General features: G+C 65.1%; 1 protein-coding gene across 10 annotated transcripts; it reads left to right on the top strand.

The window, feature by feature from the left end:
• The first annotated feature begins 1,411 nt into the window (after positions 1-1,411).
• CADM3 (cell adhesion molecule 3) lies at positions 1,412-20,545 on the top strand. 10 transcript variants are annotated; one of them, XM_072027894.1, is made up of 12 exons: positions 1,412-1,568; positions 12,190-12,330; positions 12,410-12,562; positions 12,761-12,898; positions 13,137-13,307; positions 13,408-13,498; positions 13,717-13,886; positions 15,485-15,610; positions 16,275-16,400; positions 16,769-16,837; positions 17,164-17,298; positions 17,369-20,545. In XM_072027894.1, exons 1-11 carry the CDS (start codon positions 1,499-1,501, stop codon positions 17,280-17,282), a joined length of 1,374 nt encoding a protein of 457 aa, XP_071883995.1. In that variant the 5' UTR covers positions 1,412-1,498; the 3' UTR covers positions 17,283-17,298; positions 17,369-20,545. The 10 variants fall into 10 exon arrangements, 9 of the variants coding, with proteins under 9 accessions (XP_071883995.1, XP_038023842.2, XP_071883996.1 ...); XR_011804968.1 differs by having other exon boundaries at positions 1,413-1,568; positions 16,769-16,830; XM_038167914.2 differs by having other exon boundaries at positions 1,413-1,568; positions 16,772-16,830; positions 17,164-20,545.
• The last annotated feature ends 356 nt before the right edge of the window (positions 20,546-20,901 follow it).

The raw sequence follows: 20,901 nt of genomic DNA, 5'->3' as shown, positions 1-20,901 counted from the left end.
AACGGCGGATAAAAGGAGTTGCCTGGGAGATGCCACGGGATGGCAAGGGCGAAGCGCTGGCTTTTAGGGCCTGGCAGCCGCGGGGTGGCACAAACGCGGATTTCACCCCAAATGTGAATGAGCCACAAGTCCGACCCTGGGCTGGTATTGGGGTACCACAGAGGCTGAGCAGAAATCCCCAGCCCTGGGGTCCTGAGGTGGGCACGGGGCACGGCTCACCCCCGGCTGCCGTCCTCCCGGCCCCTTGCTCAGCCTTGGGGCTCCACCACGTCCCCCCCAAATGCCCCAAGAGGGAGCAGAAGAGCTTCCTCCACCCCAAAGCTGACGTGTTTAACAAGATTCCCAGAGAAAAGCTCAGTGACGGCTGCACGTCCCCCTTGGGGGTCACCAGCCCCACAGCCACCCCCCCCAGAGCCATCGCCCTGGGGACCCCTCAGGCCTGGGTGCTGTGGGTCCCATGGGGGCAGCCGTGGGCTGTGACCGGCCCCAGGAGCTCTGGGGGGACCCCACAGCACCAGGAGGGCCGGGATCCCCCCTAACAGGGACCCCCTCAGACTGGGACCGGGACCCCTCAGACCAGATCCCCCCACCCCAGGCAGGAGCCCACATCCCCCCTATTGACCCAGGACCCCCTCAAACTGGGACTGGGACCCCCCCAGCTCTGGATGCCTCAGCCCTGAACCCCCCCAGCCCAGGACCCCTCAGCCCCAGATCCCTCAGCCTGGGACCCCCCCAGCCCCAGCCCCTGCAGCCCAGGAACCCCCCAGCCCCTGGACCCCTCAGCCTGGGACCCCCCCAGCCCCAGGACCCCCCCTGCCCCAGTAGCCCAGGACCCCCCTAGCCCCTGGACCCCTCAGCCTGGGACCCCCCCAGCCCCAGACGCTGCAGCCCAGGAACCCCCCAGCCCCTGGACCCCTCAGCCTGGGACCCCCCACCCCCAGATCCCTCAACCCAGGACCCCCTCAGGACCCCCTCAACCCCCCAGCCCCACCCCCCCCCAGCCCCTGGACCCCCTCAGATCGAAGCCTCCCCCATACCATAACCCCCCCCCCAATCCATACCAGGAACCGATGCCAGCACCCCCCCACCCCAAACCCCCCCCAAAACCCCTCCCCATCAGTGCGAGCCCCCCCCCCCCCCCCCAGTGTGTGTGTGTGCCCCCCCCCCCCCCAGCACGGACCGCACCACAACACCCTAAGGCTGGGGGAGGGGGGGGCTGTTAGCTTTGGGGGGGGGGCAGCCGGCGCGGGCACTGTTTACCCGGGCACAGACGGGGGCGGCACCGGCGCTGCCCCCCCCCCGTGTGCCCCCCCCCGCCGGCGCGTTGCGAATGGTCTCTCCCTCGCGCTCTATTTAATCCCCGCCGCTGCCGCACCGCCGGCTCCAGACCGGGAGAGCGGCGACGGGAACGGAGCCACCGCCGCCGCCGCTCCCCCCTCCCCTTACCCCCTTCACCCCCCCCCGGGGCCGCCCCCCCCCCCCACCGGTGCTCAGCACCATGCCGCCCTCCGTGCTCAGCCTCCTGCTGCTGCTCCTCGGGGCCGCCAAGGGGAATCTCTCCCGGGACGGTGAGCGGCTGCCGGTACCGGGGGGGGGGGGTGGTTAACGGAAAGGTGGGGGGGGGGCACACACGGAGGGGGGGGTAACGGATTGGGGGGGGGGTAACGGATGGGGGGGGTTACAGGGGGTCCCCTCCTTCCCCTCCGCATCCTAAAGGGGATAACGGGGTTTAACGGGGGTTTAATGGGGGGGGTGCCGGGTTTAACGGGGGGGGGGTCCCGGGCTCCCCGCCGTTATGTGGGTCAGGCACGGCGGGGCCCGGCAGGTGCCGCCCCACCCCGGACCCGCCCCCGCCGCCCCGCCCCGGCCCTGCCCTCGGGGTCCGCCCCGGGAGAACGGAACCGGGAGCAGCGGCCCCGGGAGGAGGAGGAGGAGGAGGAGGAGGAGGAGGAGGAGGGGGGGGGGGGGGGGCACCGGCGGCTCCGTGACCTTGAGCCCCCCCCCCCAAATCACCCCCCCCCCTCCGGTGTGTGCCCCCCCCCCCGGTCTCCGTCCCCGCCCGGGGCGGGGCTGGGGCGGCGGAAGGTTCCAGACAGGCCCCGGCGGGCGGCGGAGCCCGTTTTTTTTTTTGGGGGGGGGACACGACACCTCCGGGGGGGGCACGACTGAAATTTATCCCCCCCCCAACCCCTCCCCACTGAGCCGTGGGGGGATGGCGGGGGGCTGAGCACTGGGGGAGGGGGGGCAGATTGGCATTGGGGGGGGGGGCAGACCCCCATGGGGGGGGGGCAGCCCCAACGTTTTGGGGTCAGGCACCTGTGGGGTGGGGGGACACGGTGGTGGCACCCCCATGGGGTGGGGATGTGCATGGTGGTGCCCCCCCCGTGGATTGGGGGGGGTGCACGGTGGTGACAGCCCCATGGGGATTAGGGGCAGACCCCCCCCCAGTGGGGAAGGATCCCTATGGGGTGGGGTGGGCACGGTGGTGGCACCCCTGTGGGGTGACAGCCCTGTGGGGAGGGGGGGTGGTGGCGTTTTTTTGGGGTTGGGGGGGGCGATGGTGGCGTCCCCCCAGGGATGGGCAGGGCGGCGGTGACATCGGCGGGGTTTTGGTGGGGGGGAGGGCGCTGGTGACCGCCCTGTGGGGTGGGCAGGGTGCTGGTGACATCCTCGGGGGGGGGATGGTGACAGTCCTTGGGGAGGGGGGGACAGGGGGATGGTGACAATCTGAGATATGGGGGGGGCGTTGGTGACATCGTCCAAGGATTTATTGGGAGGGGGGGGTGATGGTGACACCCCCATGAGATGGGCACGGTGATGGTGACATCCTCCGGGGGGGGGGGGTGACGGTGACACCCTTATGGGGTGGGGCAGCCCCCCTAGATTTGAAGCCCCCCAGAAAAAAAAAAAAAAAAAAAATCCTAAATCCCCCATTTTGGGGAAAGGAGCACCCATTTGGAGGCTCAGCACCGCCCTGCCTCGCCCTGTGGTGGGGGGGTCTGGGCGATGCAGGGGGGGGGGACGCAGCTGGGCACAGCCCCGGCGCGGGCGTCTGATGGCATCCGAGCATCCCATAAATCCCCGAGCATCCCATAAATCCGCGGCGTGTTTGCTCTGCGGGGGCACGCAGCTCCCCCGAGCCCTCCAGACAAAGGGTGTTTACCCGCGCCGCGCTGCGTGGCCGGGCGCCCTTTAATGAAGTGCCGCAAAGCAAATATCACTTGGGGGGGCGGGAGAAATAAAGGGGGGGGGGGTGGCACATAAATGGCTGCGCTTTGGGTTTTTTTGGGATTTTTTTTTTTTTCCCGTCGCTGAGCGGAGATGCAGCCCCCTGCAGCCCCCTGGTTGTGTCTGGAGATGCTCGGTGCTGTGTGTTTGGGGAGGTGGCTTTTAGGGGAGGGGGTCTCCAGGGGGGGTTCCTGCACCCTGCAAACAGCGGACCCCCCCCTGTGGTTTGGAGGAGGTGGCTGTCACACAGCATCACCATGGGGGGGGGGTTGTGGCTCTGTTTTCCTGCAGGTTGTGGCCCCCCGGGCTCCTGTAGGAACCCAAACCGCAAGGATTTGGGGGATTTGGGGCCGGGGGTGGCTGTGGGGGGGGCTGAGCAAGAGCCCTGCTGGGGGGGGCAGTGGTGGCGTTTGTGGTCCTGAGCTGCTCGTCCGAGGGCGCGGTGATGCTGCAGGATTTGTCCCCGGGCTCCCCAGCAGCCACCGTGGAAAGCCCCAGGGGGACCCCAGTGAGCCAAACTGGAAGGTGCTGGAGGAGCCGCCGCAGCCTCGCACCTCCCCTTGTATTTTTGGGGGCAGGAGGGGGATTTTTGGGGCCGTGGCGGTGCTGGCACTGCCTGGCGGCGGTCGTGGGCTTGGCCGGAGCCGTGCTGCCGTCGGCACATTGCTCAGTGTTTGGGCTGCCTTGCGTGGTTGGCTGCGCCGTGAGGATGCCCCCCCCCCCCTCGTGTGTCCCCCCCCCATGTTATTCCGCTCTCCGGAGCTGTGGGAGCCTTTTGTTTGAGCGGCTCTGCTCCCCGGGGGGAGCCTCAGCGTGCCAAAACCGGGCTCCCCGGGGCTGTTTTTCTCGGCGCCCCCTCGCTCTTGGCACCCGACCGTGGGTGGCACGAGGACAGCCGGGCCGTGGGGCGCAGCACGGGGCAGGGCGCACGTCCCTCGTCCCCTACCAGAGCTGCTCCACTTGTCCTGAGCCCATTCCCTACCACTAGAAACCCCGCAGTATTTAGGGTTTGGGGGGCTTTGGGATGCTGTCCCCATGGGAAGGGTGGCACCGTTCTTCTGGAGACATCTGCTTGGCCAGGGCACGCTGGAGGAGCTCTCTGCATGTAAGATGCCACCCCCTGCTCATCTAGGAGCAGCATTTTGTGGCTGGGGGGTGGCCGTGGGTCACCTCGGGGGAGTTTTAGGGACATGAACACCACTCGCCCTTCCCCAGCTCATGGGAAAGCTCCTGGAGGTGTCAGGGGGACGCTGGGCACGGAGGTGGGACCCCAAATGGCACCTCCAGCAGTGGGGCCCTGCTTGGGATCCCAGTGGCACGGGGGGGTGAGGGGACAGCTGGGGGCTGGCTCCTGTCCCCAAGGCGGCTGCCAAGAGCTCTGCATCCCCCAGGAGCTGTCAGAGGATAACGTAATCCCCTTTTTTTGCTGCGTGGGGCCGTGCCCGTACCCACCCCATGTGCAGTGTCACCAGGGCTCCCCGTCTGCTCCCAGCATGAGACCTCGGCGGGCACAGCACGAGGGGGTTGAGTGTGACCCCTCTGTACCCCTACAGCCCCTTTTTGGGGGGTTCCCATCAGCTGCCTGCTGGGGGAAGGCGAGCAGCTTTGGCACCGTGGCCAGGGATCAGTGAAAGCGGCCGAAACGGAGCATCCGAGCGGAGGGCAGCTGGGGCGGAAAAGCCGCTGCTCAGCGCCCTGGCACGGCGCGGCCGGCTCAGCCCGGGTTGGATTTGAAGACAATGCCTGGGATAAACCCCGCAGAGCCGCCCTGGACATACCCAGACAGCGAGGGGACGTGCTGGCAGGGGTGGGAACCGATCCCAATGATTCCTCGGGTTTGGCACAGAGCAGGGGAGCGTTGCATAGGGTTGGAGAAGCGTCCCGAGAGCCCCAGGGTGCTGCTGCCCAAGCAAGATGTGTCTCCATCCCAAACCCAGGCCCCCCCTTTGGAAGGGGATGGAGGGCTTGTCGAGGACCCCCCCCCAATGTGTGGTCCCCTGCCTTCAAGCTGCTGCCTCCCCCTGCTCTGCTTCTGTGCCTCCCCGGAGCTGCTGGAGGGACCGGGGGCGGCTACATCTGGGTGCTCACCCCAGAGCTGGCACGGCCCGGCACGCCGCCAGATGGAGGAATCTGCAGGAAAGCGAACATTTTTGTTTGTTTTCACTAGGTCGGTTTTAACCTAGTTTTACCCCGAGCCAAGGTGCCATTCGGGGACTCGCCAGGGGAGCAGCAGCCTGAGCAAGGAGGGGGCTGCGGGACCCGAGCGCGTGCCCAAGGTGGCGTGACGGTGGTCTTGGCGCTTGGTGGGCTCCGTTTGGGTGCCACCGGGCTTTTTCTCCCGGTGTTTGCTGCTGTAGAGCCCGATCTGCTCATGCAGACACCCCTGGGGAAGCGCCGTGCCCCCCATGCAGGCAGGTGCCGTGGTTCCCCCGTGCCCAGCCCCAGCAGGGCACAGATTGAGTCGTGCCCTCGGTGCCTCGGTGGGCCTTTGGAGGCGATGCCAGCGCGGTGACACCCACGCAGGCAGATGGACCCGATCCTGCCCGGATTACTGGGGCAGCTCAGCTTGAACCATCTGGTCCAGTTCTCTCCCAGTCTGGCACAAAACTGGGGCTCCATCCTGCTGGGGACGAGCTCCCGGTGCTGTCCCAGCCTCTCGCCGTGCTCTGGTGTGGAAGGGCAGAGGAGAGCCAGGCGCAGAAAGGCCGGTTTGGGTTGGATTCGAGCATCCTCGGTGCCAGGAGCCCTTCCCCAGGCGAGGCTCGGCGCCGCGAGCATAAATAACAGCGGAGGAAGGCGGAGAAGAAGCGGAGACGGGCGCCGAGGGCTGGGCAGGAAGATGTTTAACCATTCCGGTCACCTGCGCAGCGCCACGCTTGGCCTCCGCTGTAATGCGGCGAGGCCGCGGGGCCGGCGGCAGCTGCTGTGGCTGCCGAGCCCCCCGGGCATCCTGCACCGAGCCGGGGCAGCGACCTGGGCACCCGAATCCCCACGTGGCACCTGGGTGTGTGGCTCCATCCCCAGATGCGGTTCCTCAGCCTCTTTATTTCCAGCTCAGCCTCTGTATTTCCACCCCAGCCTGTTTACAGGCGAGCCCGGTGCGCAGCATCAGTTTTTTCCAGCCTGCTGCTGTCGCTCAAGGCTCCCGAGGTGCCCGTCCTGCCCTGCTGCTATTGATGGAGCCCCTGACTTGTGGCCGCCGCATGCCCTGGGAAGCCTTCGCTGATCTCCAGCAGCAAGCAGAGCACTGATCGGGCCAGAAGAGAGGAATTGCCGGGATGCTGCTGCCCCGTGCGCCCCGGGGAGCTGTTTTCCAGAGGCAGGATGTGCTCCGTGGCATCCGTGCCATGCTGTTGGCTTGCCTCTGCCCTTGCAGGTCAGCATCTCGGGGCTCCCTCAGTGGGTTCCGCTCTGCCTCTTCACATTTCACCACTTTAGGCTTTTTTTTTCCTCTCCCCATGATGTTGGGGGTTTCACCTCCAAAAGGCAGAGTCTGGGCGATGGCAGAGGGGAGCTGGTGGCACGCAGCCGAAGCTCAGAGCTCTGTTACCCTGGGGCCTCCCTTGGGATCTGGGGGCTCCCCACTGCAGCCGGCCACAGCAGATCATCCATCGCGGCATCTGTTGCAGCCAAGTGAAGGACAGTGGGATTCAACCCTATTTTTTTCTTCCAAAATGACTTTTCCCTCCTCTTCCTGTGAAGTCAGGACATGGCATCGATGTGCGGCACCCACCAGCAGGCACGCCGGCCCCTGGGCAGGGAATGGAGCCGCCAGGGTTTCCCAGAACAGAGGGAATGATTCCTTATTCCCAGGTAACAAATGCCCTCGTGCACAACTTGTGTGTTTAATCCTCGGACAGCCGGCAGCAGCAATTTCTCCTGCCAGCCTGGGCAGAGCCGGGCGCGTGTTTGGATGCCTGCAAAGCAACAAGCAATCCGCCGGGGCATCTGAAGCAACCATTTCGAAGACACCTCGCTGGGCAGGCAGGAGATCCTTAAAACAGAACTGTCAAAGCAAAGAGCTCGTTTCCTTGGCAACACTCGTGGTGGAGATTGGCCTTAGGGTAGGAGCTAAAAAACACGCTCAGAAAAGTGGTGAGCAGCTGCTCCCCGTCCAAGGGGCCGAGAGCCCTCAGACACGGTCCCGTGCCGGAGGTGAGATGAGATTTTGGGAGGTCCAGGACTGGGAGATGGACAAAATGGGGCCCTTTTGGGGCAGGAGGAGGATGCCCCAGCCCTGGAAGTGTCGGAGGCCACAGGATGGAAGAGCTCATGGCAGCCTGGAGTGGTGCAGGGGGTCCTGGAGGTCCCTCCCCACCCATCCCCTGATCCCCCCAGGACAAGAGGGGATGGGGCCAGGTGGTCCCTGCCTGCTGATGGGAGGAGGAGGAGGGCTGGCTTCCAGAATTCCCAACCTCCCTCCCTGGTTCCCCTGTGGCTCTTTCTCCTTTTGGGGACTCCAAAGGAACTCTGGCTGCTCAAAGGCGCCAGCGGCACCCGCCTTTGTGCAGCTGCCAGCGCTGCAGGCAGGAGCTGCTGTCGGAGGGCTTCCCCGGCCCCCACAGCAACTGGATCCATCCCAGTGCTCTGCAGAGGCTTCACCCAGCCCTGGGGTGAGCGGGAGAGTGATGGGTGTAGGGTGGGGAGAAGCCCCCCCGGAGCAGGGGATGCTCCCTCAAGGCGCAGCGCAGGGGCTCGGAGGTGAGGCGCATCCACCCCATCAGCTGAGAGCTTCGGGCCCGTTCCCTTCAGCTCCTTCAGCTGCTGCTCCTGGATTCGGTGCTAATTGCTGGCCTCGTTTCAGCTGCTCAACCCTGGTGAGGTGGCAGGCAGGGCTGACAGCTCCCCCCCGCAGGGAGGTGACCCCCGGTGCTCCGCAGCAGGAGCCGGGACCCCGCAGGACCTTGGTGCCCTCGGAGCTGCAGGATACTGGGGATGCTCCACAGGGTGCTGAGGGCAAAGGCACTGGGAGAAGCCCAGCAAAGCCCCAGGGTTCAGAGCAGGCTGTGACACGGAGCTGGGCTCTGCCCTTGCTCTCCCCCTTCCTGGAAACTGCTCCTGTGCGTGCCTAAGGTTGGAGAAATCAGGCAAAATGCGGTGTTGGGACATGGGTTGGTTTAGGTCCTACTCGGGGTTGGGAGCAGGCTCCTCGGGGCCATGTTTTCTTCTTCTCCCAGTGAGTATTCCTTGAAATGTCACCTGGAGATTAAACCCCTTGCTCTGGGGGAAGGCTCGGCTGGAGGCGTGGGGCTGGGAGCTGGCAGAGGGACGTTTTGGCACCAGAGGACGCAAACCGTGCTGCGGGATGGGTTTGTCCCCGTAGCCGTGAGGCAGAACCTGGGAACCTTCCCAAAGCACCCGGCTGCCAGAGGGGTCCAAATGGCACCGGGCAGGAGGGGACCCGGTGCTGCAGGATCATCACTGCCAGCAGGAGAGCACCGCAGAGGGACCGGGATGCATCCATCGTGCACAAAAACCCTGCATCCTCCGCAGGCGTGCGAGGAAGAGGAGCACAGCACCGAGCAGATGCATGGAAACCGGAGCAGGTTTCCCCCTCCTATAACAAAATCTGGAGCGAGGCAGCTGCTTGCACGGAGGAGCCTGGAAGCTGGGCTCTGGGCGGCCCAGACTGTGGATTCGCGCGCCGCCCGGATCAGCCCGCGCAGCAGATGTCGGAGCCGTGCCGAAAACCCACTGGGCTCAAAGCTCTCGAGCAGCTCCCGTGGTGCCAGCCATGTGCTTTGGGATGGAGCATCCCCTTCCATGAGCTGCGGGACCAAAAAACACCCCTCGGAGAGGAGGCGACCTGCCCCAGGAGTGAGCACCTGGATGAGGACACCGAGGTTTTGGGGAGCACCCAGACAGGGCCCGCTTCTGGTTTGGGGAGCCAGGAGAGACGTGAATATTGTTTTTCCCCTCATAAATCCAATTGCAGCCCCCTGCAAATGTGCACAGGTTTAATTAATGAAGCATTGATTTTTCTGGAGCGTGGTGCCTCTCTAATTTCCCTGTGCCAGCCAGGATCTGGAACGAGCGCAGGCAGCAGCTCGCAGCCAAAACCAGGTGCCCGTGGTGCTTTGTGGGATGCCCGAGCATCATTTTTGTCCCTCTTCCCGTGGGCCTGGCCACCTCCTTCAGGAGGGTCCCAGCAGGGCAGCCCCGATGGTGCTCTGGTTCCTTGCAGCCCTCGCTGCTTGCTCGCATGCCTCGTGCCGTTGCGGGATGCCAGGAGGTTGGGCAGGGGCCCGGGATGGGCAGTGAGGGAGCGGAGGTGGAAACGCAGAGCTGTGGAGCTGAGGATCTGCTTCCCCCTCCTGGAGATGCTGGAGAGGAGCCCTGAGCACCAGGAGCCCTGCTTTGTGCCAGGGCCAGGCAGGACATGGGGGGGCCTGGGCTGGCCCCACAGAGCAATTTTGGAGCCCCAAACAGCACAGTGGGCTCGGGGTGCCCACGGTGGCGCAGCCGAGGGATGCTCTGTGCCAGGGCGAGGGGCTGGCACCAGCCTGGGCTGTCAGGTGGCAGCAGCTCCGTGCTGGCAAGGTGAGCACGGATGCTTCCCGGAGCATCCAGCACCTGTCCCCGTGCTTGTGGGGGCTGTTGGGACCCGGGTGCCAACATGGACCCAACCCCAATGATCTCTGCTGTCAGTGCAGGGGATGCTCCGCACGGTGCTGGAGCAGTCACAGTGCACCAAGCGTCCTCCCGGTGCTCGGTGTCCCCTCCCTGGGGTGGCAGCCTCGGTCCTTGCGTCCTCCTAGGGTCCCCAACCCTCCTTGCTCATGTCTAGGGACAGCAGAGTAAGGAGGGTCGGGGACCTTGCTTTGTCCCCTCCCTGTGCCATCGCAGGATGGGACAAAGCCCCCTGGTCCCGTGGTGGTGGTGTCCCGGTGCTGCCAAGGGCCGGCAGGTTCCAGCCACGGCGGGTTTTAATTAAATCAAGGCAGCCCAGCCGTGCCCATCTGCTCGCCAAGCTGTCGGGCACGGAGGTGAGCGAGGATCTGGGTCGTGGCAGCGCGGCTCTGCGGCACCGGGACCTCTCCGTGGGGTCAGGGACATCGGGGCTCTGCGGCACAGGTCCCTGATGCCACCGGGGCACGGGGCCAAAGCAGGGGGAGGAAATCTCTGGGGTGGTTTCCGTGCTCGGGAGGGGGGTCCCAAGGTCAGGGTGCAGGACCCAGGGGGGTCTCTCCACTGATGGATGGTGGAGCTGGGCAGGGGGATCATGCCGAAATGCCAGGGGGTTTCCAGGACCCCGGGGCCATCGCATGCTGGAGGCACCGCAGGCACCCAGTGCCCCCATCCTCTGCTGAGCCTCTCCCCGTGTTAATACCTTAATGAGGCCAGCGCTGTGGCAGGCGATGGTAATTGTGTTAATTAAGAGATTGTGGGTCTGTCCTCTCCTGTGCGGGTTTCATGCCCTGTCCTCAATCGCGGCGGAGCGGGAGCGCTCTGAGTTTGGACAACAGCGGCTTGGAGCAGCCTAATCCCCTAATTACGGTCGTAGCAGCACAAGAGCATCGTTAACCGAATTAAAACAAGCCGACAGACATCCACCCGCTCCCCAGCAGCCTTTGTGCACCCAGCGTGAGCCACGGCAGGGGCACAGACACCACTCACCGGGCACCATCCCCAGGATCAGACCCCACCGACCCTCCGGAGAGCCACCGGCATGCGTGGGGACCGCGGCACGGGCACGGGGACCACGCTCGAGCAGGCTGGAGGAGCACCAGGGCAGAGCATCCGTCACGGCTAACAGCTCAGGAGCCCAGGCCAGCGCGTGGCAAGGATGGGGAGGACTCGGTCAGCACCTATAAATATCCGTGAGGATGGAGATGGGAAGCAGAGGCTCCTCAGCTGGCTGTTAAACCCGAGCAAGTGGAGAGGAGCGGAGTTTGAACAGCGGGCGTGAAGTACAGGCGGCGGTGACGGCGATTTCCTGGGGCTGGAGCAGGAACCCTGAACCCTGGGAATGTTTTTAATCCAAATGTGATGCATCTCTGGGAGATTTTCAGTCTTGAGTGCCCCAGGCTGGTACGAGTGGGGTTTCACACGCTTTCCAGCCTGGAGTTTTCCTGGAGTTCAACACGGGCCTGGGAAGCCTGGAGTCCTTGTTCCCAGCCCTGATCTCTCTGCTCCTTCCTGTTCCCTGCGATAGCCTTGGGGAATTTGCAATGTCAGCAAGAGAAAATATTTCCCTTCATCACTCTTGGGCAGAAAATGGAGAAACTCAGCCCAAAACAGGCTGCTTCTGCTAACTGGAGCTTCTCCCCGACAGCAGGGAAATGAAACCAGGGCTGTGCTGCGGGTGCCTGGGGCAGGATCCCTGAGCCTGAATCCAGCCAAAATTTGAGTGCCGTGATGGAGAACGATGCTTTGTGAAGCTGCATCCAGCTCAAATTGCAGCGGGGTTGGGCTGCTTGTTGCGTGCGACCTCCAGGCTGGGCGAGCGTCCCCCTTCTCCGCAGGGCAGCTCGGCTCGCCGGCACGTCGGCTCTCCCAAAATAGCCGTCCTTGGGGCAGCCGGGGGTTATCTGATCCTCCCGGTGCTCCTCTCTGCCCTTGGGCTGCGATGTCTGCGCTAGGGAAACGCAGCCGGGGAGGAGGTGGAAGGGATGGGGAGGACCGGGGAGCAGCAGCACCCCCGGCAAGGGACACGGTGACCTGCTTCAAAAAGCAGCTCTTGCTGGAGGCAGGGCTGGAGGTGGGCAGGCAGCCGGGCATCCCATCGCGTGGGTCTCCTGCCAGGGTCTCCTGCAGCCTCCCTGGGCACCCCGGCTCCGTTCACCAGCATCTGGCACCCGCAGGGGCCATGCACGGAGTGCTGGAGCCCCACGTGTCCCGGGGTTTTGGGGACAGCGCCGTGGCCCCCTCTCCCTTCTCTTTGTCGCTCAGTGATGCTCACACACCCCAGGGGAGAGGCGATGCTGGGGGGCTCCTCTGACCCCTCTTTTCTGCGCCCAGAGAGCCAGCCCACGACGTCGGATGAGACGGTGGTGGCCGGCGGCACGGTGGTGCTCAAGTGCCAGGTGGAGGACCCCGACGACTCCTCCCTGCAGTGGTCCAACCCTGCCCAGCAGACCCTCTACTTCGGGGAGAAACGAGGTGAGTGCGGGGTTAAAACAGGAGCCGGGGAAGGAGCCCGGTGCCCCCGCACCTGGTGACACTGTCCCTCATCCCCCAGCCCTGCGAGACAACAGGATCCAGCTGCAGAGGTCCACGCCGAACGAGCTGACCATCAGCATCACCGATGTGGTGCTGGCGGACGAGGGGGAGTACACCTGCTCCATCTTCACCATGCCCGTGCGGACCGCCAAGGCTCTCGTCACCGTGCTGGGTACGTGCTGGTGCCCCCCTGCCTCTGCCCCATGTCTGGGACCCCAAACGGGTGGCCGGTCATCCCTGCCACCCCACGTCCCAACCCATTAACCCACCCTTGTCGCATCCCTCCCCTCGCATCCATCTCTGGACAGCAGCACGCACGGAGCTAAGAGGTTGTTGTTGACTTTCTCCCCTCCTCCTCCTCTTCCCCCAGGAATCCCCCAGAAACCCCAAATCTTCGGCCACGAGCAGCCCATTGATGAGGAGAAGATAGCCCGGCTGACCTGCCGCTCCTCCGGCAGCAAGCCCGCCGCCCAGCTGCGGTGGAAGAAGGGCAACAAGGAGCTGAAGGGTGGGTGCCAAGGGCTGGGGGGGGGACTGGGGGCACCTTGGGGATGGATGGGGCACCGTGGGGATGGATAGGGCACCAGGGGCTGTGGATGTGCCCGGTGCTGGACCACACCAGCACCCCGCTCTGCTCCCAACGATGGGATGGGGACAGCGCACCCCCTTGTTTAACACACGTGCCAGCCCCGTCCCTCTGCAGGGGCGCTGTGACCGTCACCTCCAACGGTCCCCTGTCCCCACAGCCGAGGGCACGGAGGTGGTGGAGGACCCCAACGGCAAAACCTTCACCGTCAGCAGTCGGGTGGAGTTCCGTGTCACCAAGGAGGACAACGACGCCGAGGTGACCTGCACGGTGGACCACGAGTCCCTGCAGAATTCGGAGAGGTCGACCACGCAGAAGCTGCAGGTCCACTGTACGTGGCACGTGGGGGACAGGGACACAGAGGGGTGACCCCCAGAGCTGGGGGGGCGCAGGGCAGGCAGGGCGCTCACCCCCCCCCGATCTTCTTGCAGACAAACCAACAGCGAAGATCGAGCCGCACCCCCTGTACCCACGGGAAGGCGAGAAGCTCCAGCTGCAGTGCGACGGGCAGGGCAACCCCGTGTAAGGACCCCCCCTCGCTGCTCCTTCCCTGCCGTGCACCCCAAAACCCTCCCTGGGGCTGGGGGGGACGGGTCAGAGCAGGGCGATGCCACACACCCCATGGAGGATAACAACGAACCCCCACCACCCACGGTCACTCCCCAATCTCCCCCTTCCCCCGGGATGCTGTGGGGGGGCCACGGAGGTGCCTGACCCCCCCCTCCCCTCCCGCCCCGCAGCCCCCAGGAGTTCCTGTGGGAGAAGGAGGGCAGCGACGCGCCGCTGCAGCTCAGCTCCGACAGCATCCTCATCTTCCCCTTCCTCAACAAGAGCGACAGCGGCACCTACGTCTGCACGGCCACCAGCTCCATGGGCAGCGTCGTGGCCAAATACAACCTGGACGTCAGTGGTAAGGGGGCTGGGGGGGGCCACGGGCAGCCCCCGGCGTCGCCCACCTCGGCACCACGGCACCGTGGAGCCGTGCACGGGTGCTGGGAGCAGTGGGAGAGCTCCGTTGTGCCATGGGGTGGGCGCATGCCCGTGGTGTTTTGGGGTGCCCCCAGCTGTTGGGGTCGCATCCAGCCCTTGCCGTGCCCTTTCCTGCAGCGCACGGAGCTGCTGGATGGGGATGGGGGGGCAGAAAGAAGACTGGGGGGGCACGGAGCAGGCTGGGAGGGGTTGAGGCAGGGACGTGGCTGAGCTCTGTCCCCGTCCCCTGCGGTGGGGAGGCGCGGTGCTGGGAGCACTGGGGGTCTCCAGGACCCATCTGGAGCCTCTGGAATGGCAAAAAAAATGGGAGCCGGAGTGGGTTTCCAGCCAGCACCAACCCCTCTGAGCCACGGGGCGCCCTGGTGGCCCCATCCCAAGATTTTGGACGCCGACCCCATGGCTTACCCCGAGCTGCAGGCTTGCCTCGCATCCCGTGTCCCCAGAGCCCGTCCTCGCAGGGGAAGGGGCAGCCCCCGTCCCCTCGCCACCGCCGTCCCCTCGCTGCTTCCCCCTGCCCTGGCCGTGCTCTGCCGCCCTGCTCGCTGTCACCGTGCCCCGTGGGCCGTGCGCTCCCCCTGGCCGCGCTCAGCACCCAGCCCCTCGTCTCGGTGGGAGTCTTGTCCTCTGCTTTTGGCCCTGGTTTTGGGGTTTTTTCCTCCTTTTCTACGTCCTCCTCTTGTCATCTCCCCACTCTCCACCAGCCTTGGGCTTCCCATCTTTCAGCATCCTCCATGATCCAGCCTTTCCCTTTTCCCTTTTCTTTTTTCCCTCTTTTTCCCTTTTCCCATCCCTTTTTCCCTTTATCCCTTTTCCCTTTCCCTCCTTTCTTGTTCTGGGCACCCTCAACCCCTTCCCCTCCGAAATGGCTGTGGGTGACAGGAGCACACGGCAGCGATCACCCCTGGGGTCAGCGTCCCCTGAGACCCTCTGCCCACCCATGGGGAGCCCCCAAGTGTCCCACAGCGTGCCGTCTGTCCTCGGCAGGCCCTGCTTGGTCACCTTGTGGCCCCATCACCCCTGGGTACGGGGTCAGCACAGGGAGCTGGCTCCTGCACCCACCCCGGGGCACTCAGCGCCCACCCACAAGGCCCCCGATGTCCTCAGCCCGCTCAGTGCCACCACACCCAGCTCCACCTCCGGGCTCAGTTCCCCCCTTTCCAAATTCCCCCCTCTTTTTCCCCCAGAGCATCACCGGAGCAGCCGCCCCACGCCACCCAAGTCCCCGAGGACGCGCGTGGGAGAGCAGAGGTGGCCCCACGTGCTGGGTGACCCCGGGCACGAGGGTCCCACAGGGTCCCTCACGGGGTGACCGGGGGTGTTGGCAGGTAGGACACGGGAAGGTGTCCCCACCGTGACCCAGAGGACGGTGGCAGGAGAAGAACGGGGTGGTGGAAGGAACCCGCAGAGAAAAAATGGGCTCCCACCACAATGGGGGGGAGGAACCGAGGTCCCCCCCCCGTGGGTGCTGTCCCTCCCAGGGGTTGATTGGTGTCCCTGTGTTCTTGTCGTCCTCCCCAGATCTTCCCCAGCTCCCCACCCCACACGTTCACTCCACTCCAGCCCCTCCGCCGGGCCCTTCCCAGCCCATCTCTCATGCTTCTTCCATGGCCACCGCCTCATCCTTCACTCCAGCTCCTGCCCAAGGTACCGTAAGCTCCATTTCTCTCTCTTTACGGACCCGCTGCTCCCCGACCCGGCCGGAGACGCTCCACAGGAGGACGGTGGCAAGGGACACCCGTGCCACACCCCAGGTGCCCCACCAGGCTCCAGTCCCATCGTAGCATCTCCTCCCATCCCGTTCCAGCGGGGCGAAGCACCCCGGAGCATCCCTCTGACATCCCCACCCACCCAGAGCCGCTTCCCCCTGTCCGTTTGTCTGTCTGGCGTGGCCACTTGTGAGCTGCAGCCCGTCCTTGTGAGCCTCCCACCCTTTCCTCCGTCTTCCCATGTTGTTTTTTCCACCTTCCGAGCATCACCTCTCAGCCCCGTGGCTCCGTCCCCTCCCAGCCCTCGGGGACGGTGACAGCGGAGCAGTGGCGCAGGACCAGGGCGCACACAGGGCGAGGGTTACCCACGGCAGTGCTCACCCTGCAGGGCTCCCCGACACCCGTGGCCACTGCTTCCCCTTCGCTGCATCCCCCCTGGCTCTGCTCCTGCCCCCTCTTCACCTCCACAGCGCCTGGGTCGAGCTGGATGTGCCCACCCGGAGCCCCGGGTGACGCACAGGGTGAGCCGCACGGGGACCGCAGCACCCCCTCCTCTCTCTCTCTCTCTCTCTCTGCTTTCTCCCTCTCTGCCTCCTGGGCAGACGCCAGCCCGGTGCCGTCGACCTCCAGCACGTACCACGCGGTCATCGGCGGAGTGGTGGCCGTCATCGTCTTCCTCCTGCTCAGCCTCCTCATCGTTTTGGGACACTACCTGATCAGGCACAAAGGTACGGGGGGATCAGCGCTCCCACCTCGCCGGGGTGCCCGGGGCCAAGGGAGGCTGCTGCGCCCATCCCGCAGCCCTGCCCCACATCCAGAGACACCCAGCACAGCCGATGGAGCCCCCCAAGGATTTGGGGGCTGCTCCCCACCTCCGTGCTGGCCCCGGTGGAGCTGGGCAGCGCCGGGCAGAGGCAGCTTCGTTCCCCATCTCCATCTTCTCCTTCTTGGCACCCGCAGCCCTGCAGTGCCCGTGCCACTGCCCCGTGCCTCATCCCCCTCCCCATCCCTCCCCCTTGAGCCTTCCACCTTCCTCCTCCTCCTCCTCCCGGATCCATTTCCACCCCCCCCACCCCTGGATTTTCCATCCGCCCAGCAGGTGTATGCGTAAGGCACGGGGAGACGGTCACAGCCAGCCAGCAGCAAAGCCCAGCAGAGGTGATGTGTGAGTAAGAGCCCCCCCATCCCTGCCCCGGCCGCCTCGGCTCCCGGAGCTGCAGCCTCCTTTTGCAGGAAAACCTCTCAGGGGAACGGGGACGGGGGGTGCGGGGGTGTGGGGGAGGCAGAGCCACGCAAGGAAGCGCGATTTTTCCACCGGCGGCGTGAGCTGCTCTGAGCAGCCCAGGTGAGGCTCGATCCCCGGGCAGGGTTTATCCCGGGGGAAGCCCAGCGATTTTTCCATTTCAGGCCAAACCCAAAGGACTTCTCTCGCCTCCGTTTCCCAGCCAGCACGGCCCCGCCGTGACGCTGTCCCCTCTCCCCCCTCCCCAGGTACCTACCTGACCCACGAGGCCAAGGGCTCCGATGACGCCCCGGACGCCGACACGGCCATCATCAACGCAGAAGGCGGCCAAGCCGGCGGCGACGACAAGAAGGAGTATTTCATTTAGGGGCATCGGAGAGAGGGTGAGAAATGGAGCCAGCAAAACCCCGATGGAAACGGAAACCAGACCACAAACCCCACTCAACCCAACAGATTTTCTCTGGCGCCCGGCACGGGCAGACAGACGGACGGACGGACGGACAGAGGGATGGCAGGACAGAGAGCGGAGAGCGACCGGCCTGAGACGTGATGCTTCTTCTTGAACTTGTACAAAACGTTATTACTACGAACAGCGAAAGCCCCGGCCCCGTTTGCTTGCTTGCACCTCCATCCCTGCGACCGGCGCTCGCGCGAAACACAGACCAACCAGTGAGTGAGCGACTTTCCTTCTTCCTTTGGACCTTTGCTTTGGTTTCGTGGCTGCTCTTTGCTTTGGGCCCTCGGTTGGGATGTGGGGCTGGGGTCGATGTAGCTCTTTCCTTTGTTTCTCTCCATTTTGGGTTTATTTTTTGACATCCAAGGATAAAATCAGATCCAGGCTCCAGCACGAGCTCCGGGCAGCCGGGTGGCCTCTGCGTCACCAGCGCTCGCCCCGTGCCTCCCACCAGGAGCTGGGACCTTCTCGTTGTGTGTCCCCCACCCCGCGATGTCCCCGTTCTGCAGGACGGGGATGGGGAGCGCTGTGGACCCCCCCCTGAGTCCCTGCCTTGATTTTATCCTTGGTGGTTCTTGTCGAACAGTGTCCATTTGGGAGGAGAGCTGTCCTCGTGCCGTAGGTGTGCGAAGGGAGGTGAGCTTCCAGGGTGGGAACCGCCAAAGCCCCCAGAGATGCCGGGAGCCGCTGAGCACCGCGGCTCCCCGTTCCCACCCCAGCGGGAGGGGGGAGGGCAGGGGTTTTGGGGGGCAAATCCAGAGGAAAAAAAAAAAGAAAAAACAAAAAAAAGCCCCAGTTTGCAAATTGTCAGATCGGAGTCGTCAATTCAAACCATCTATTGAGATGTTCAGTGCAGGAGGCTGCTGGGCACAGCCCGCGGCCGTCACCAACCACCTCCTCGCTGGGCCCCGGGAGCTTGCAGGAAGGTGGTTTAGATCCCGAGAGTGGCTTTGGGAAGAGCCGACGCGGCTCCACGGAGGTGAGCTGGGGTCCCCCTGGTCCGTGCTACAAGCTGGAGACCACCAGCACCACGCCGCAAGTGGCCCAGAGGCGGTGCGAGGAGTGGGCTCCTCCTGGGCCAGGAGATGGGCTCCCTCGGGTCTGCTCCTCGGAGCTTTCTGTGCCCCCCCTGTCCTTCCCGGCCCCTTCCCGGGGCAGGTGCTGAGCTGGAAAAGGTCTTGTTGGCTCCAAGGGCTGCGGCCAAAAGCAGCCAGAACGCCCAGGTTTTGTGTCTCAGTAGCTTGGGGGTCTCCAAAGAGATTTGGTGGGCACTTGTCCAACCTCCAGCCTGTTTCACCCCAGGGGAAACCCCATCTCTTCCAAGTCAGACGGAAACCAGAAGCTTTCTCCAACCTCCCCACTGCATCCCCGGGGTCCCCGTGCTCCCCCCAACCCCACATCCACGGGGCCGAGCCCCCTGTGGAGCCAGGCCCCTTCTCTCACCCTTGGGATGAGGCTTTGCCGCCCCCAGCATCGCATGGTCTGGATGCAAGGGGTTCACAGGAGCTGCCCTTTGGCTTCCATTTCGGGGTGTCCGGGGGGGGTAGAGCCTTTTGGGAAGGAGCGAAAGCCCTCGGTGGGGTGGGCAGCCTCATCTCAGAGCTGAAGGAAGAGCCTGGTTCCTCTGCAAGGTGCCCCTGGGGCTGGAAACGTGGCTCCCATCCAGCCCCCGTGAGCTGGGCAGGAGGAGAAGGGTGGTGAGGAAGCCACGGCGCTGGGTTCAGGTGGGAGCAAGGGACACGTTGGTGGCATCCCTGGCACGGGCACGGCCGGCTTCACCGCGTCATCGGCAGGGCATTATGCACCGAGAGAGAGGCACGGAGCCTTCATCACCCCCCGGCGAGGAAAACCTGCGTTTTTCTCTGTGTTGTCCCTCCCCATCCATCTCCTTGGAGGAGGAGGACGTTGGCCTCGGGTCCCGCTGGGAGCCCCGAGCTCCCTCCGAGGGACGCAAACGTTGCTGCCGGAGGTAACGCCGCGACTGCCGACGCCGGTAACGACTTCACTGGGCGCACTGGCCTCTAACACCCGCTACCAAACAGACGCGATTCCCTAAAATAAAAACGCAAGGACGTGTTCTCAAGTACCAGTCGCTCTCGCTCCAGGTTTCCATGGCGCAGATCATTACGAAGGAGATGCCCTGAGGGTCCGGGAGGGGTCCCCAGGATGAAAGGACGTGGGGATTTGGGGTCGGGCAGGTGAGAGGAGCCAGGATTAGGGCATCGCGAGGAGGTGCCGCGTTGTGGGGAGCGGGGCAGGACAGGAGAGAGGCCCCCGTGCCAGGGGGATGTGCACCAGGTCTGAGGTTGGGTGGGGGACACGGGGGGCAATGGGGAGGCGCAGCCCTCATCGCATTGGGGCCATGGTCTGCACATGGATGGTGACGCCGGGTGCTGGGGCGATCACCCACACCACGTCCCGGGGTCACCGGGGGGGTCCGGTGGCTGGGGGCACCGTTTAACAGCCCCACATCGGGCTCAGCACGGCTGGGGAGCGAGGGGTGGTGCGCGCTGCGCTCTGCACGGTGCCAAGGGGGCCACGGGGACGAGAGGTGACGGGGTCACAGCTGGAGAGGTGCTCCCAGGACGGATGGCAGCAGGACACGGGGTGTCACCAGTGGGACACCTGTGTCACCAGTGGGATGTGCCGTGGCACTAGCGTGGCTGATGATGGGGACGAAGGAGCGATGGGGCGCGCCGTGGCACCAGCACGGGGACGTGAGGGACTTGTGGTCACAGGGGAGCGGACACCAGGCTCCTGTCCCAAGCTGCTGGCACCCGGGGAGGCCGGGCAGCATCACGGCACGGTGGGGCACGAGCCACCTCCCCAAGCCCCGGTGTCCCCTCCTGGAGCACAGGGGCCCCGTTGGCCGCGCGGACAGGGGACCCCCGGCCCCGCGTCCACCACGTGCCACCAGGGCATCTGAAGCGGGCCAGGGTTTGGGGCACGGGCACTGAACTCTCAATAGACCACGAAAGCCATATTTGTGCGGAGCTCTGAGCACGCCGTGGGGTGGCCGTGGGGCAGGGCAGAGGACGGGCTGTGTTGTTGTGCTGTGTTCTTGTATGTACATAAAAGGGAGACAACGAACGTCGATGTTACTTTATAACCTTTCTAATATCCTGTGCTAATCTCGGAAAATAATCCTATAAATATATCTGGATTACACACCTTAACCTGGCTGCTCGTCTCTGCGTCTGCCCGCGTGAGCCACGGCCGTGCCCCCCCACCTGGGGTGCAGGGTGAGAGGGGGGACAGGAGGGGACAAGGGGGGGGGACACAGCTCACCCCAGCGCATGGTGTGAGGGGGACATCTCAGCTCATTGCACACCCCATGGAGACCCCCTCAGCCCCCACCCCCAGCCCACCTCCTCAGCCCCCCCTAAGGATGCTCCCACCAAGGTCCCCAGGGCCACCCGGTGCCACCAGAGCCCGGCACAGGGGTTGGTGACAGCCCCTGGTGCCACAGGGTGACCCCAGGTCCCCCGCAGGATCTGGCATCCCCTGCATCCTGCACCCCAGCACGGGGCTG

The sequence above is a fragment of the Anas platyrhynchos genome, chromosome 26 (assembly GCF_047663525.1).
Source record: "Anas platyrhynchos isolate ZD024472 breed Pekin duck chromosome 26, IASCAAS_PekinDuck_T2T, whole genome shotgun sequence".
Taxonomy (NCBI): domain Eukaryota; kingdom Metazoa; phylum Chordata; class Aves; order Anseriformes; family Anatidae; genus Anas; species Anas platyrhynchos.
The sequence above is the reverse complement of the archived record's forward strand: the minus strand, read 5'-3'. Positions and strand labels throughout refer to the sequence as shown.